The sequence below is a fragment of the Protopterus annectens genome, chromosome 8.part0 (assembly GCF_019279795.1).
Source record: "Protopterus annectens isolate FY-2018-M chromosome 8.part0, PAN1.0, whole genome shotgun sequence".
NCBI classification, from domain to species: Eukaryota; Metazoa; Chordata; order Ceratodontiformes; family Protopteridae; genus Protopterus; species Protopterus annectens.
In genome coordinates, this window is record NC_056741.1 from 1,877,665,196 (window position 1) to 1,877,682,363 (window position 17,168).

Consider the following 17,168-nt stretch of genomic DNA (forward strand, 5'->3'; position numbering starts at 1 on the left):
TTCCAAGTGAACATACTCCTCCAGTGTTAGTGGCGAGGATTCAGGCTTCTTGATTATTGGCCCAACATGGGGACATCATACCATCTTCCACTCCACATAAAGTAAAGTACTTCACTTACTCTAGTCAAATATATTTTCCATAAATGGATGTAAAACTATAAATTCACCCCCCCCCCCAGTTTAGCACCTGTGTCCATCATGGAAAAGAGCAACAAGTAAATGTCCAACTTCTGCCCACCTTTGGGTTAGTCATACACAGAATATACTGACTAAAAATTGCTATGGGAATGTAAAACTAGACTGCTTAAGATTCATACAGATTAATAGTCTAGTAAGTTCCTATCAATCTGTAAAGATACCCACCTGGGGAAACCAAAAACATAATAGCATAGTTTTAATGTCTTCCATACAATGCTACCACCAAAGTTAATTTTCATTAGATCTATTTGCTGATGGAGTTGGTCATTTGGCTAACTTACTACTTCTATTCCTTTCCACACCGAGCTATATGTTGATAGTGACAGGTGTTCTAATGTTGCACATTTCACATTGAACATTTTACTTTTCAGACATACACATTTATGGCAGTATTAAACCCACGGTGGTGGTGCTGTGGTAGCGTTGTTGTCTCACAGTAAGATGCTGTCCGGTTCGATTCTCAGGTAGAGCGTCTTCTGCGTGGAGACATGCGTGAATGGGCATACCTTCATTGAAGGTTGTGCGTCAGGGCTGGTAACTCAGCACGTAAAATCAACTACCAATCATTAGCGGACCGGAGTTCCGCTGTGGCGACCCCTAACTGGGAAAAGCGGAAAGACACAACATTGTTAAGATGAAATGAGAGAAAAAAGGAGAAGTGGAAAAGGCTGACTTTAGGATTGCACTGTCATTTGTGGTGTGGCATTGTGGTAGTAATTAACTCAAACAAGAGGAAATGAATATGCAGATGCAAAGACCACATGAATCTAGTATATGTTTTACTTTTGCAGTTTATCTGTTTGTATTTTTTATAGTTAATGAGAAGTGCTTAACTTTTTTCAGTTTTTTGCTAGTGAACCAGTTAATATTATTGTTCTAGCATAAACTTAATTTGAGCTTTCCACTTACACTGTGAAATATATGTCATATCTAGTTGCTGTTTCCTTGTAATTCAATATGGCCACTACAAGGCTACCTACTGACCAGGAGGAGGGGGTGCTCAGCCTTAACCCCAATGAAGTGAGATCTCAGCTTAAGAAGGTGAACCCCAAGAAGGCTGCTGGTCCTAATAAAATACTGGGAAAAGTACTTAAAGGCTGTGCAGAATAACTATGCTCAGTTCTAACTATTTTCAACATCTCCCTTATTCTTAGTAAAGTTTCCTCTTGCTTCAAGGTGTCGAATATTGTCCCTCTCCTCCAAAAACCTAATCCAGCCTGCCTGAATGATTACAGACTAGTTGCTCTAACTTAAATGTCATGAAATGTTTTGACAGGCTAGTTAAAAGGCATCTGTTGGCAAAACTTCCATCCACTTTGACCCACTACAGCTCGCTTATCGGGCTAACAGAGCCACTGCGGATGCTATTTCAATGTCACTTCACCTCTCACTCAATCATCTGGAGGGAGGAAACAACTACATCAGGCTGTTGTTTATTGACTTCAGCTCAGCATTCAGTACAGTGGTCTCAGTGCAGCTTATTGACAAGCTTGTACATCTTGGAGTTAGCAAGCTCATGTGCAACTGGATCCTCATCTTCTTGAGAAACAGACCGCAGAAAACATGTGTGATCATCAACAACTCAGGATGCATAATACTCAATACTGGTGTTCAACAGGGTTGTGTGCTAAGCCCTCTGTTGTTCACCCTCACCCTTGACTGTTCTGCAAAATATAACACCGATGACATAATTAATTTTGCAGATGATATTACGGTTGTGAGTCTCATCAAAAGGGAGGATGAAAAAGCTTACAGAGATGAGGTCTACTCATTGATTGACTAGTGTGCAAAAAACAACCTTAACCTGAATGTCAATAAAACAAAACAGATCATTATAGACTTCAGAAAAAGGTCAACAACATACTCACTGCTCATGATAAATGGTGAAGAGGTGGAAAGGGTCAATCTACAAACTTCTTAGGGGTGCACATTTCAGAGAATCTCTCTTGGTCTGTGAACACTGAACAGTTGGTCAAAAAAGCACAGCAATGTTTCCACTTTCTCAGAAGGCTCAAAAAAGCAAAGCTCCCACCTACTGTTCTCACCACATTCTACAGAGGAGCAGTTGAGAGCATTCTCACTAGTAGCTTCACAGTTTTGTTTGGGAACAATACAATAGCAGAAAGAAAGAAGCTACAGAGAGTGGAACAAGTTGCCGAAAAAATCATGGGTGCCAACTTACTATCAGTCCAGGATCCCTTTGCAGCAAGAAGCATTAAATGTGCATCCAAAATAATTCATGACTCCTCTCACCCTGCACACAGCTGGTTTATACAAATGTCTTCAGGCAAGAGATATCAGAGTATCCGCTGCAGGACCACCAGATAGTTAAACAGCTTCTACCCAACACTGTTGAGACTTATAAACTCTGATACTAGCCACCAATTATTTAGTCGGTCACCATTCACAATACGTAGCTCAGCTGAAAAGTGTACAATATCTTTTTGTATTCTTTAATGTAGCAGTATATTTTCTTATTCGTGTGCAATTGCCTGCTGTTTGTCTGATGCAGATGAACAAAGGAGTACAAACTTAACATGTGCAATCCTACTCTGTAATGCTGCTATGTACAGTATTCTTCTTATGACTGTCTGTGGGGCTTGTGTATTTCTGCTGTTATTATTGCTTTATTTTTCCTTCTGTGGATCTTGTATTGAATGCCTATTTTTCAATTGAATTGTTATACTGTTGGTCTTGTTATCCTTGCTTTCTATGTACTCTGGTGAGTTGGTTCTCAAAATTTTGTTTAGGCTGCACTTGTGTAGTCCTAAATGAAAATAAAGTTTACTTTGAATTTGATTCTGAATATGGTATGATATAATATAATATAATGTACTATAATATAATATTAGTATAATATGCTGTCTGGTGGTTGGCATAATGGGTTAGAGCTGTGAGCTGTGGTATGGGGTTCGATTCCCTCAACCCTCACTTGCCTTCTGTGTGACTTTGAGTAAGTCACTTAACTAGATATTGCTCCTGGGTTGACTCTGAAAAGGGAATGTTTGTCCAGTGAGCCTACCTGGTTAACAAATGAGTATTACACAGTGTCCAAGTTAACAACAAACAATAATGAATTCTAAAATTTGCTTGAATGATGACAATCTGATGTTCCTTATAACAACATTTCACAGTGAATTTAAAGTCTGCATGCTGTAGACCCTAAACCACTGCATCAAGTAACACGAGAAGCAGATGGTTGCATAAAGAAGGCTTGTAGTTGTACCAGTTTGAGCCAGTAAAATGTTCTTACTAATGTCATTTGTTTTTAATGCTGAAAGTCTAATCAGCAATGGAAGAGAGAGACTCTAATTAACCTTGACAATCTGCAGACAGAATATCCCAAATCTCCCATAAAGTGGTTCACATGACTAGGCACACAGAATTAGTTGTGGACTTTGAAACAAAGCCTCCTGTGAAAATGATGTAATAGATGAACTGAACGGCAGCAGTCACTTAACTCCTGCAGGTTTTATTTGTCTCATCTCAGTCTGTGGGGCGGCAGAAATTGTCAAGTATCAGACCTCAGATAGCAAACTAAGCATTATTGAGCTACTGCTTTTTTGTTGTTTTTTTGGCAGCAATCATGTTTAACTTTTATTTGCTTGCTTACACAGTTGTCATTTTTTGCTTAGGATGCTTGCTGTTTCTTTACTCCCTGAGGTATAACACACTCTTATCTGCAGTAGGAAAAGCTGTATTGATCACAGGTAAGACTAATCACTTTATTTTACTGTTACAGTTTAACTCAGCATGGCCCCAAAAGTAAACTGTTTTATTTTTCATGAGGTCTGTGTATATGTACTCATTGTAAAACGTATTAAAAGAGGAGTGCCTGATGTGTTGTAGTAATGGAGTGACCTGCCTATATAATTTATTTGTATGTATAATGAAATATAAAGTGATAAATAGAAGGTCTGCTTTATAACTTGATAATGTATACTAGTTTTGATCACTTATAACCTTGTTTTGTAAATGTATCTGTTATAAAATATTGCTTTGAATTGAAGTTCTGAACTATTGAAAAGTGTTTTCAGATTTTGCTAGAAAATTCTAAATAATGGAGTTCATAGATTCATGCTATGCTATTAGCTTGCAAAGTATTACAAGCCTAGCTAGTAACCAGTGGGAAGAATCAAACTCTCCACTTTGTATCTGTGTGGAAAAAAACATAACCATTATGTCAATTCCCCCATTTCTGGAGTTAGTAGTTCTTTGTCAGTACAACATTGTCCTAGACTATATTTTAGAAACAATAATGATTTCCTGATGTTGGTCATCAACATGCAAGAAAAGTAATTAATAAGTTGTATAATCAAGCTTCAGAAATAAATATAAGATGGCATAGATAAAATCATGTGCAGTTTGTAAACATATTAATCATATTATAAGGTTTACGATCAAAATGTTGTATATCAGTTATGTGACTTTGGAAGTGTGAAAGTCACTATCCCGAGGCGTCGTAACACTGATTTTTAAAATGACGAATCCACAAGAGCCAATGCTAGTGTGCATTCACTCTTGTGGATTCGTTATTTTGAATGGAGATAGCACTATAGTGGGGATTGCGAAACGTATCCTTTCCTTCACTGTAGTGCGATCTTGGAGTTTGTATATATACATATATATATATATATATATATATATATATATATATATATATATATATATATATATATAAGTAGCAGGGGTTTGAGGGGTGCAGGAGGGCTTGCCCCCTGCAAAACATTCTTAGCACATAACCAGAAGTTTAGGTATTTTCAGTAAAGTAAACATTCTTAAGTTGTCGACTTTCCTTAATTCCTACTTTGTGTTATGTGAACTATTTGTTATTGGATTTTATGACATTTCAGGTTGCATACATTAACACTCGCACTAGTGAGTTGCAAGAATTTGATAGTAAACCATATTATAAACTTTTTAATCACATTAATTTGCTCACCACAGCTGCCAGTATTTACATATAATGTGTGTATACATATACTATCACTAATAATCTGTTGTATCTAGAATGTATTTCACTGCTCTGTAAACATATACTGCCACTAGTAATCATCTGTTTTATCCAGAATGTATTTCACTACTCTGCTGGAATCGAACTGCACCTCCTTTTCTAATGTGCATTTATAAACTCTATCTATCTATCTATCTATCTATCTATCTATCTATCTATCTATCTATCTATCTATCTATCTATATTTCTATGAGTCTATTTCAAAACATCGAAAGCTCACAATATCGAAGACCAAATCATCGAAATGAAAGAACTGAAACTTCAATTCAGCGAATGACCAGATCATCAAATCCATTTCCAGAGTAAGTAACCACTCATACCACAACTATTGAATAAAAAAAATACCATTCCCAACCCACACAGGTGGGGGGCTATGCCCCACATTATCCCTAGCTAAATATAACAACTCCAAGATCACACTACAGTTGGGAAAAGGGCAAAGTCCACCTTGTTGGCCAACAGGTTACTTATCGTGGGAATGGATTCCACAATCCGGTTGTTCGCTGAAGTGATGTTTTGATGCATTTGTCTCAATGATCTGGTCTTTCATATTGTGGGATTTTGATGTTTTCAGGTATATATATATGTTTGTGGATCTATTTCTTTTTGTCAGATGTTCTTTTTATCTGATCACAAATCAGTGAAGACATTTAATAAAAAAAAACACATTTCATTTAATCATATTTCATAGGAAATATAAAATACAGTAAATCCTCCCACAAAACTTTGTATTACACTCACCTACACCTCATCAGCTAAATATGCTAACTCCACAGTTGTACAACTGTGGAGAACAGAGAAAACATCTCACACAGCGAATCATCTCTGGTTCAAAAACACAGACTTGTAAAGATGTTGATACAGTACAAGAGCGAGCACTGGCAACGTATAAATAATGCTCTAGACCTACTTGCTTTACAACCCCTACTATCTCAACATCTTAAACCACATCAGCAGTGACTATCCAAAGCCTGATATATGTTTCTGTGAAATGGGATTCAGCAAAATGTGTTTTCCTTTAATTTTTTTTTATGGTTTGTGATTCTATAAATAGATAATTAGTAAAATATTTGGTAATGTGTGTGTGTGTGTGTGTGTGTGTGTGTGTGTGTGTGTGTGTGTGTGTGTGTGTGTGTCTAGCTAGTAGAGGGTTTCTTTTGTCAAAGGAGTCCCAGGTATGTAATGTTGGCCATATATTCTCTTCAGTAAGTGCACTATCGGTTCAGTTGTACAGATGTCAAATGGATGAAGGAGGATTTTGAAAGGTGAGCGTGAGTTTTGTATGTTAATGCCAAATCTTTTGGGTGTATTGAATGTTGAGGGATTAGGTGGTAGGAGTATGTGAGTATGAGTGTGTGCGGGTTATGGATAGATTAAGGCCTAAGTATAGAAATAGGTTTAATGCTTTGCAAATATTTGTAGGTTACAGCTAGACTAAGGATTATATAAGGGGATGTGTTTAGTGTTGTGTGAGTGTTTATTGGTTTGGGTTAGAATAGCGGTTAGGTAAGTTAATAGATTTAGTCTTTCATGTGTGTGTGTGCGTACATTTGTATGCAGTGTGTGTCTGAGCTGCCTTGTGTAGTGGCAGTGTTATGGAAAGGGGTTTCCTAAGGTACTGTGCAGGATTAGGTTTTGGGTTAGCCCAGATTAGTAAAATGCAGTGTGTGGGGTAAGCCCCCCAACACCACCTTGCTAATCCATGCCAACCCTGCCCCTAACCCTACACCTTATATTTGATAGCCCTTTCCATAACACTACCACTATTGAGACAAATTTGGATTGATGGTAGTTTGTATGGTTTTGTGACAGAAGTGCAAAAGTATGTGTTTTCTTTTTGCAATCTTTTTTATTTTCATTATTTTTTTTTTCTGGTAAGTTTGTTTTATTGAATGCTATCATAAATCAAGTGTGATTTGATGATTGTACATTTTGGTGATTAGACAAAGCCATATTATATATATATATATATATATATATATATATATATATATATACACACACACACACACACACACACACACACACACACACACACACACACACACACACACACACACACACACATATATAAATTGGTATGCATATATGCTCAAATGTATACACATGCATGTACATATACATGTATATATAGATGCATACATATATACACATTTAGATACAATAGACATGCACAGACACACACACACACACAGACACACACACACACGCACACACGCACACACACACACACACACACACACACACACACACACACACACACACACACACACACACACACACACACACACACACACGTATGAGCACTTGCACTATAGATATACATATACACACATAATATAGCTGTATATTACATCCATATATATAAGCATAGATATCAGATGACCTCAAGAAGCAGACTGTTGCTATCATGAATATAGAAGGGAGATTGGGACTTTTTGTTATATGGCCATAGTCATGCCTTTCCCCTTTCTATCTTTTGTTTTGGTGACCAAGACTGTATATGCATTTTCATCAGGCTAGATCCTCTTTCTTGCCTCTTTATGTCTGAGCATGATCATTATATGCAACAAAATGTCTAAGAGCTACACAAGCCAGATCATGGGAAAAGCTGCTACCCTCCCCTCAACATGAGTAACTTAGGACTTATGCCTCTTGTTCCCAGCATTCTGACTCCCTACCTGAACCTGGATCACCTGTCCACATTAAGGGCACCATACCTGTAGTCAGTGACGTTATCTTACCTTTGTAATGTGATGACATCTAAAAAAAAAATCATTCAGGTACTTTCATACAAGTTCCTGAAGTCAAGCACTGATTTACAGGGCAATGCAATATAAACTATATTAAAAATTTGGTGTTTAATAAAGTTTATATTGATTTCTTTGACAGCTTGACAGTCATATACTCAGTAACATCTGTACACATTTTGGGCCAGAATCCAAAAGAGTTGCTTTCACTGTAAGTCTGCTCTATTCCAAAAGACCTGGTCTCAGTGTAAGTGACTTACTTCAGTGCAAGGCTTATCTATAGGCAGGCTTTACACTGGAAGCCAGATTTCAAAAGACCAGCTGTCAGTGTAAGTGGCCTCTTACACTGAGAGCAAGTCTTTTGGAATTGGGCCCTTTGTCTTCAGTGGTCTGTAATTCAGGTAATGTTTCCATTTGTTTGGCCACCCTCATCATCATAACAATATGAGCATCACTAGCTCAGTCACTGTAACTCCCATCAAATCTAATTCGTAATCATTAAAATATAACTTTAGTTCATCTCATTGGACAGAGTGAACAGGATAGATATTCAGTCTCATCAAGCTCTGTGAGGCATCTCCATCCAGTCACTAGGGCTAGTCTTTGACATCAGGTGTGGTTGTTGCATCACCGGTATAGTACTATAAAATGCCTAGAGGAGAATGGATGGGCAGAGAGAGTGGCACGCTGGAAATGTGTTGATAACAAGGAAGAAAATATGGTGCAGCGGTTATAAGAAAATTATATGCTGAGTTGCAAAATATCTGTATGTAGGTGTATGGAAAACAGTTGAAGATACCTGCTTTTTCTATGGTTTTGTTGTCGAAGCAAAGGGCTTCCAGTGGAGCAGAAGAGAGAGGATGTAAAAGCAGTGCATGACAATTTGTGTGAAAAAGGTAATTGCACAGAACTGGACAACTTCTAGACCTGATGTGTTTGGGAAGAATGCGCCTTAAGGAAGTGGATGAGGAAGACAGTAAGGTTGTATGTAAAGAAGAAGGTAAAAAAAGACTGGAGGACACACGGGCTATCTGGAAAGGGGGAGGATTGTGACAACACAGAAATGATGCACAACTGGGATATTATTGTTTAGTTTAAGTAGTCTAGGTGGTTGCATCACTTTCTCATGGCAACACACATCCTCAGCACTGCAGGATAGGTTTTGTATGAATATTTTAGGGGAGGCTGGATTTTGTGAAGGGAGACAGTACTTTGGTACCTGTTTGACATTTTCTTTTTTCCTTCAGGAATGACTGGTGTCAGATATAAGTCTGATTATGACTTCAAGACTTCATAACTGAGGATTTCTTTCATTTATACAAAACTATTTTATTACCTACAAAATTCCATCACTGTTCATACAACATCACCTGCTCTTAGTTAAAGCTCGTCCAAGGTGATGGCTTCTGCTACAGCAGTAACTTATACTTATGGAGACTAGAGTATGAATATTTGGGAAAAAAATAAACTAGCTATAGATCAAAGTAAAAAAAGGATTTTAAGCTTGACTGTAACATACTTAACAGCAGTCTTGTGTGCTTATTACATTTAGCAGAGATCACATGAGCAGATAAGCCAAACACCCTTAAACTCTTTGACAAACATGTAATTTCATAAAATATACAGCAGAAATATACCCAAACAGCTAAGAATAACATGTTCTCTCTGTAGACCCACAGTAAAGATCTACTGGTTTATTTATAGTAATTTTAAAAGTCTAGTGACATAAGATGAGTTAATGGATAAAATTACAAAATAATATGCTTTGAAAAAACAAGTTTTCATTATGAATTGCTTTTGAGAAAAAGCCTTCTTCTAAAGGGACATTTTATTTTTTTCTGCACCTAACCTTGAGAAATTAGTTAATTTAAGCTCCCACTAGTTTTGATTCTATAAAACAGTACTTATTAATTTTAGAAAAACATTAACATTTTAATATTTTACACAAAGTAACACAGGCTGAAATCCACTGATCCAAACACGGACATTTATTTAAAACATGAAACGAAGTAAGCGCTTTCGTCTGGTATACATATAACCAGACTTCTTCAGACAACTAAAAACTGCATGCAAAGCAATTTATATACATCAGAGTCACAATTGGTCACACCCCACTTAAACTTAATGAGCTCAAAGAAAGGAAAAACTTTTTGTGCTAACCAAAATGCATGATGCAGCTAAAAAAGCATCTCGTATAAATCGCTTTTTAGAATAAAAAATACATATGAATATGTTCTATAATCAGAAAATTTATCATACAATAAATAGCCGAAACCTACACGGTATGAAACATCTTAAAATAAATGCATACATATATAAATAATTATACTAACATTATCATGCAAAAAATTATTGAAACATATAGTTCTAAAAAAAACATATATTCCCTGCCGCCCTACCTCTGGGGATGGTACCAGCTTATCTGGAGACAACTATGAGTGTGATAGGGAGAACATTGAGTTAGATAATTCTCAGGTAATTGATACCCAGCAGAATTTTAGCCCTTCTTGCCCATTTGTATCCACTTTTTCCAGTGAGAGTCATATTGTACAGGATATTCTTAATAAGAATTGGTCTATATTATTGAATTAACCCAGTCTGGCTGGGATTTATGGTAGGAAACCTAACTTTGTTTTTAGAAAAGGCAGGAATATCAAGGGCCTCCTGGAACAAACTACAGATGGGGGAACAGAGGGAAAGATGTAGTCACGTGGTATGTGCCACCAGTGTAATTTTATTCTGCCAACTACTAGTATTACTATACGTGATAAAAGGATTAAGATTAAAGGTAAATATAGTTGTTATACTCAAGCAGTCATGTATGCTTCTATGTGTACCAAGTGCACAGCCTTTTACATAGGCAAAACTCAATGCAAATTGGCTCAAAGGGTATACGAGCATAGATATGAAATGCAGCAACACGATGAGAAAAATGCACTATACAGGCACACAAAACTTTTCCCCGAGCATACATTTAAATTTGTAAAATTACAACAAGTAAAATGTGGGGTTGGGGGAGGGCCCATGGAAGATATTCCTTGAAGAGAAAGAAATGTGGTGGCAGATTTTTCTTCATACATATTCCCCCGCCAGGTTTAAATGACACAGTTTCCATATCAAGCAAGTTAAAATTAAAAGTATTTGATAGGTAATTTTTCTAGTTCTAGTAAGTGAGGGTGTCCCTGACTTTAATTTGATATAGACTAGGGCAAATTTTTTTAGAACTATATCTTTCAATAATTTTTTGCATAATAATGTTAGTATAATTATTTATATATATGTATGCATTTTTTAAAAAAAATGTTTCATACCATGTAGGTTTCGGCTATTTATTGTATGATAAATTTTCTGATTTTAGAACATATTCATATGTATTTTTTATACTACAAAGTGATTTATATGAGATGCTTTTTGAGCTGCATCATGCATTTTGGTTAGCACAAAAAGTTTTTCCTTTCTTTGAGCTCATTAAGTTTAAGTGGGGTGTGACCAGTTGTGACTCTGATGTATATAAATTGCTTTGCATGCAATTTTTAGTTGTCTGAAGAAGTCTGGTTATATATACCAGATGAAAGCGCTTACTTTGTTTCATGTTTTAAATAAATGTTCATGTTTGGATCAGTGGATTTCAGCCTGTATTACTTTGTGTGAAGGTTGTTTTTTGTTTGTGTTTGGCTTTCCTATTTTAATATTTTAGACATAAAAATGTATATGTTAAAGTAAATCTATTGTGTATACATTAACTGTTAAATTATGCACTATATCTGTTAGCTCATATAATGGCAGCTGTACTGCTGTGTACTGTAACCCTGTCATTAGACACACACACACACACACACACACACACACACACACACACACACACACACACACACACACACACACACACACACACTACAGTCAAGGAATAAAGTTCTCAACAATGCCCAATCTTATCTTCCTAAGATATGTATCTATCGATATTTATCTATCGATATCAGGGTGTTCATGTGCTGGTCCGGGTTTAGGCTCGGCCAACTGGTGACTAGAACTGCCCTGGTGCTGTTCAAAGATCAGACGTAGCACATGGACAGAGTTGGTCCAGATTTTAAAATTCTACCTGTGTTTACAGATGCAGGTGTTTGGGCACCTCTGACCATGTTATTAGGTCGGTGCTACATAATTTAGGGCGGGAAGTGGTTCCACTACATAATGCAGGTTGGGGGTGGTTTCCACATGTTTCCCTTCACATTTGACTATTTCATTCATTTATTGATACAGTGAATATTATTCTGGGCTTTCAGAAAATGGGGTGGCCTAATGGTTAAGGTGTTTTCCATACAAACACAAGGTGCAGGGTTTGAGTCTCACAAGGGATAATTGGCTAGGCTTAAAATGACTTGCAAGGGCAGTTAGCTTAGTATAAATCTATGAACCTATGATATATATATTCTAACTGCAAGATTACCATTGCAGTGGGAGAAAGTTCATATTACTCACTCTACAGTCACAAAGCCACCACATATATCTATTTAGTTATTCATTTATATTTGTTTGTCAGGGCAGGGCACTGATCCTTGAAGATTAATTTCAGGCCCAGCCCATGGATACATACAGGAAATATCCAGAAAACATTACATATGAAAAAAGAATATATGAAGCAACAGGCATGCAGAATATAACAGAACAGCGTGAAAGCATTTGAAGCTGTGAAGGCAAGTATGAATAATCTAAATACAGCTGACAAATAGCAGTGTGAAGAAACAGGCTATATACAATATTTAAAAGGATTATGATACATCTGAGAAGAAATTTACCTGTGTATTAAAAGTTTATTTGTAGTATAGCAGAGTGGGGAGAATGAAGGTGTTAGGTGATGTTATCCAAGTTTGTTATTAAATAGTGAATGCTCAACATAGAGTTGAAAAACGATTGATCTAAAAAGACTGAATATACAAAAAAACAACTCTCGCCCAAAACACTTTTTCAGAGGGAGGGCAATCCCCTCTACACCCCCCCCCCACACCCCCTGCTAATATATACCGACTTTGAGATCTCACCACAGTGGAGGAAGGGCAAATTCCTAGACCTCTTTGTACTGGTATCTCATGCATTGAGCTGCTGGCAAGCACACAAACATAAACCTTACAACCTGTGGACCATGCTGAAAATTTTTTATTTGCTCTTCTTTGAAAGGTAACCTTGGAGTTGTGGCCTGACAATGGTGTACTTAAGTAGTAAGCTCTTTTAAGTAGTTTGGCAGAGATTGCCAGAGTTTAGGTGCTAGGATGGAGAAACTGTGGTTAGCTTGACAGCAAGCGGTGTGCATATGCATTCTTCAGGTAGCACACTTCTCAACAATCAAACTTGTTTTTTTTTTTCGTTTTCTTTTGAACGGAATTAGTAAGTTATACTTGCTAATTTGTAAATATATTCCATCTCATAGCACTATAAATGCTTTAACACTACCATTTTCATACACAGAGGTGACTGGATACAATTCTCTTTTACTTTCAGTCAACAATATTGTTCAGCACAAACTTCAGTCACACTACAGAATAAGCTGAAGATGTTAATGCAGAAGTGTACAAAGAATTCAAAATCTTTCTTTTGAGAAATAACTTAACTTTAGAAAACGTGTTTATAACATCACCTCAGTGTCAATGGCTAATGTACTGTCTACCTGTTCATTCTAGGTTGTGATTCAGGGTTTGGCCATGCACTGGCCAAGCATCTCCACTCTCAAGGGTTTCTTGTGTTTGCAGCAGTGCTGGATGAAGATGGAAATGGGGCCCAGGAACTGAAGTCCTATTCTTCAGGGAGGCTAAGAGTCTTCCAGATGGATGTCACCAAGAGGGAACAAGTTCAAGATGCTCAAAGAAACATCGAATGCCATCTTGAAAACAATGGTAAACAAGTTCATATTTCTGTTAGTTCTAAAGTCTTTTTTTTACATATTTCGCCACTTTTGCCAAGGTAAATTTCTATATTCTGTAATTTATAGCTTGAAAACCATGCTGAGGAATCAGAGCCAGATGGTTCTTTATTTTGCTGAGTAATAAGAGGAAGATGATGAAAAGTGTTGAAGGCCTCAGTCTAATTTAAGTCCATAACTTCAATACACATATTGTATCCATTTCAAGTTGCCTAGTAACTCCTTCAGGCAGGATGGTAATGGTTATGTTGATGATATAACCTTATCTGAAGCCAAAAAAATGTATATGCTTGAATATATCTATATATATTGGGAAAATATATATATATATATGTGTGTGTGTGTGTGTGTGTGTGTGTGTGTGTGTGTGTGTGTGTGTGTGTGTGTGTGTGTGTGTGTGTGTGTGTGTGCATAGATTCATAGGTGTGTATTAGAGACACTGGAGTGATCCCCAGGGTGAACTTTCTATTTCGCATCTACTCATCAAGATTTCTCTTGAAGAAGGCCAGTGAGGTCTGCTCTGCTTGACATTTATGGGAAGTCTATTCCAGAGCATGGGCAGACTCTGGGTTATGAACCTGTCCCTCTAGCACATTCTGTTGATTGAGGTAATGAGACTGAGGTCTCTGGGGCATGTGGTGTGGAGGGATTGGGATTTCTTTAGATGTAGCATTTCTAACAGAGCTGGGTCAGACATGGCTTAAGTCAAGCAGAGATTGCCTCTTAGTAGATGATATGAGACAGAGAATAGCTGGAGTTTTTTGAGTCTGTCCATGTAGGACATGTGTTTAAGACCTAGGATCCTCTTTGTGAAGTACATTTGCAGCTTCTCCAGCTGTTGCAGGTGTCTAGTAAGGTACATGCCAAATGGGGCATCATACTCTATGATTGGTCTAATGAGGGAAGAGTAGAATAATATGTCTGTGTGTGCATGTATGTGTATATCTATTTATATATATGTATATGTATATATATATATATATATATATATATATATATATATATATATATATATATATATATATATATATAGATATGCATATTTCTGTTTACTTAGCAGGAAGGTCTGACTGGGCATAAAATCACCTTTTTCAACTGAAGCCCGGTGAGAAAAGCTTTAAAGGGCAGTAACAAATTAATAAAATGAATACTATTGGTATATGTTACAATCATTAAATACAAAAAAATTAATGGCAGAAAGAAAATATTAAATACGATAGACTTAATAGTAATGCTACGTTATAATACAAGTAAAGAAGAAATAAGGTAAGTTTAAACTATATATATCTATATATATATATATATATATATATATATATATATATGGATCTAGGACGTTTGATCAAAAGATCAAACGTCCAAATCAATTAAGGGAGAGCATACTTAACGTGAAAGTGCTTTTCACCGAACAAGCACTTTCGCGTAAGTAAGCCTGTTGCCGAGGCCGTACTACGTTATGGATAAGTGAAAATTCCCTTTTTTCCACTGTAGTGCGGTCTCGGAGGGAGAATATTAAAGTAGGGGGGGTGTGGGGGGCACAACCCCCACATGGGGGTGCAGGGTGACAAAGCCCCCTTGCCGAAACATTATTGTAGTGTTTTTTTTTTTTTTTTTTTTTTTTTATTAACACTCTTTAATGAAAGCCCTTTTTCAATGAAAGTGCTTTCATTAAAGTGTGTTCGGTGGTTATGAATTCTGACGTTTGATCTTTAGATCAAACATCCTAGATCCATATATATATATATATATATATATATATATATATATATATATATATATATATATTATAGAGAAAGCATTACAAATGGCTGTGGGAATTTGCCCTTTTCTCACTGTAGAGTGAACTTGATGTTGGCATATAAAATTAGCTGGGAAATGTGGGGGGTGCAGCGGGTTTGTCCCCCCAAAAACGTGTTTTTTTTTTGGAGGGATGGTTGTTGTTTTGTGTTTATGTCGTGGGCCTTCTCTTTTTCATACAGTTGTTGTCATATGTGGAGGTAGACAGTTGTTAGTTTCTTTGACAACAATTTGGAGAAATTAAGCCATAAAATCATTTGTAGTTCCTACTAAATATTTATGTGAGAAGGGACTGACTCTTCAGTTGCTGCTTTTCCCTAGAAACTGCTTCACACTACATCCAGAATTTAGTAGGGTTACTGAAGTTTATTGTCATAAAGACATGTGGCATGTTTGATTTGCAAGACAAATGTATTGATGGCATTCACTGTGTAGGGATCAATATGACTTTTTATTATTTATACCTTCTGCCATGTATGTCATTTATACTTTTGTACAGTTCTCACATGATTTGCTTGACAGCTGAGTTTATCTACTGGATGGATCTCGCTTTAACTTGAACATGTCTTTGGGTATGTTTATTTCAGATGCATAATATCAGATTTTATGAGGTCTACATTTGCATATGTTTCCAGAATTTAACATAGACCAGCTGACTGCTGTAAGCTCTTATCAATGACCTGCACACAAAAACTCTTTAAGCTTCTAACAATTCTCCTACTTGTGGGGCTGTGAACTAAGGCATATTTTTAGAAGCAAAGATAGGTAGGTTATTTTTAGGAACTTCAACAGCTATATTAGAGTTAAAAAAATCCAGTCTGAGTTGTTATTAGCACAGTTTATACCACTTCTGTATGTGGACATTTCTAGCACAATTCTGGGTTCTTTTTATTTACTCTATTTACTTTTTAGGTACTTCATTGGAAACCTGTCAAATATGTTAGCAGCTCCTTTTATTTTGTCTAGACATATGGGTATCTGCATCAGATTTGCTTTTTTCTTTTATAGTTTTTATTTATTTTATTTACTTTTTATGTGCTTTCTTAGAAACCAATATATATATATATATATATATATATATATATATATATAGGGGTCTACTTTTTTTGTTCGAAATTACATTATTTCGAACAAGAAAAGTACAACCCTACTTCAGCGAAAGTGCACTTTAGTGAAAGTGCACTTTCACGAAAGCCGATTCACTGAATCGGCAGAATTAATAAATAAAAGACAAAAAACATTGTTTTGCGGGGGGGGGGCAAGCCCCCCTGCACCCCCCGCTAATTAAATATATAAACTCCGAGATCGCACTACAGTGGGGAAAAAGATATATTTCCTTATACCCACTGTAGTGCGATCTCGGAGTTACTATATTTAATTGGTGGGGGTGTGGGGGGGCACAGCCCCCCCACATGGGTGGTGCAGAGGGGCTTGCCCCCCTACAAAACAATGTTCTTTGTTTTTTATTTATTAATTTTGCCGATTTGGTGAATCG

The 17,168-nt window shown here is 36.6% G+C and overlaps 1 protein-coding gene across 1 annotated transcript in view; it reads left to right on the forward strand.

Moving 5' to 3' along the window:
- The first annotated feature begins 3,673 nt into the window (after window positions 1-3,673).
- Window positions 3,674-17,168, forward strand: part of LOC122809694 (17-beta-hydroxysteroid dehydrogenase type 2-like) — a 938,791-nt gene continuing 925,296 nt past the window's right edge. The window contains exons 1-2 of the mRNA XM_044081373.1: window positions 3,674-3,908; window positions 13,638-13,850. Coding sequence (XP_043937308.1) covers window positions 3,785-3,908; window positions 13,638-13,850 — 337 coding nt within the window. The 5' untranslated portion in view covers window positions 3,674-3,784. The remainder of the gene's footprint in view (window positions 3,909-13,637; window positions 13,851-17,168) is intronic.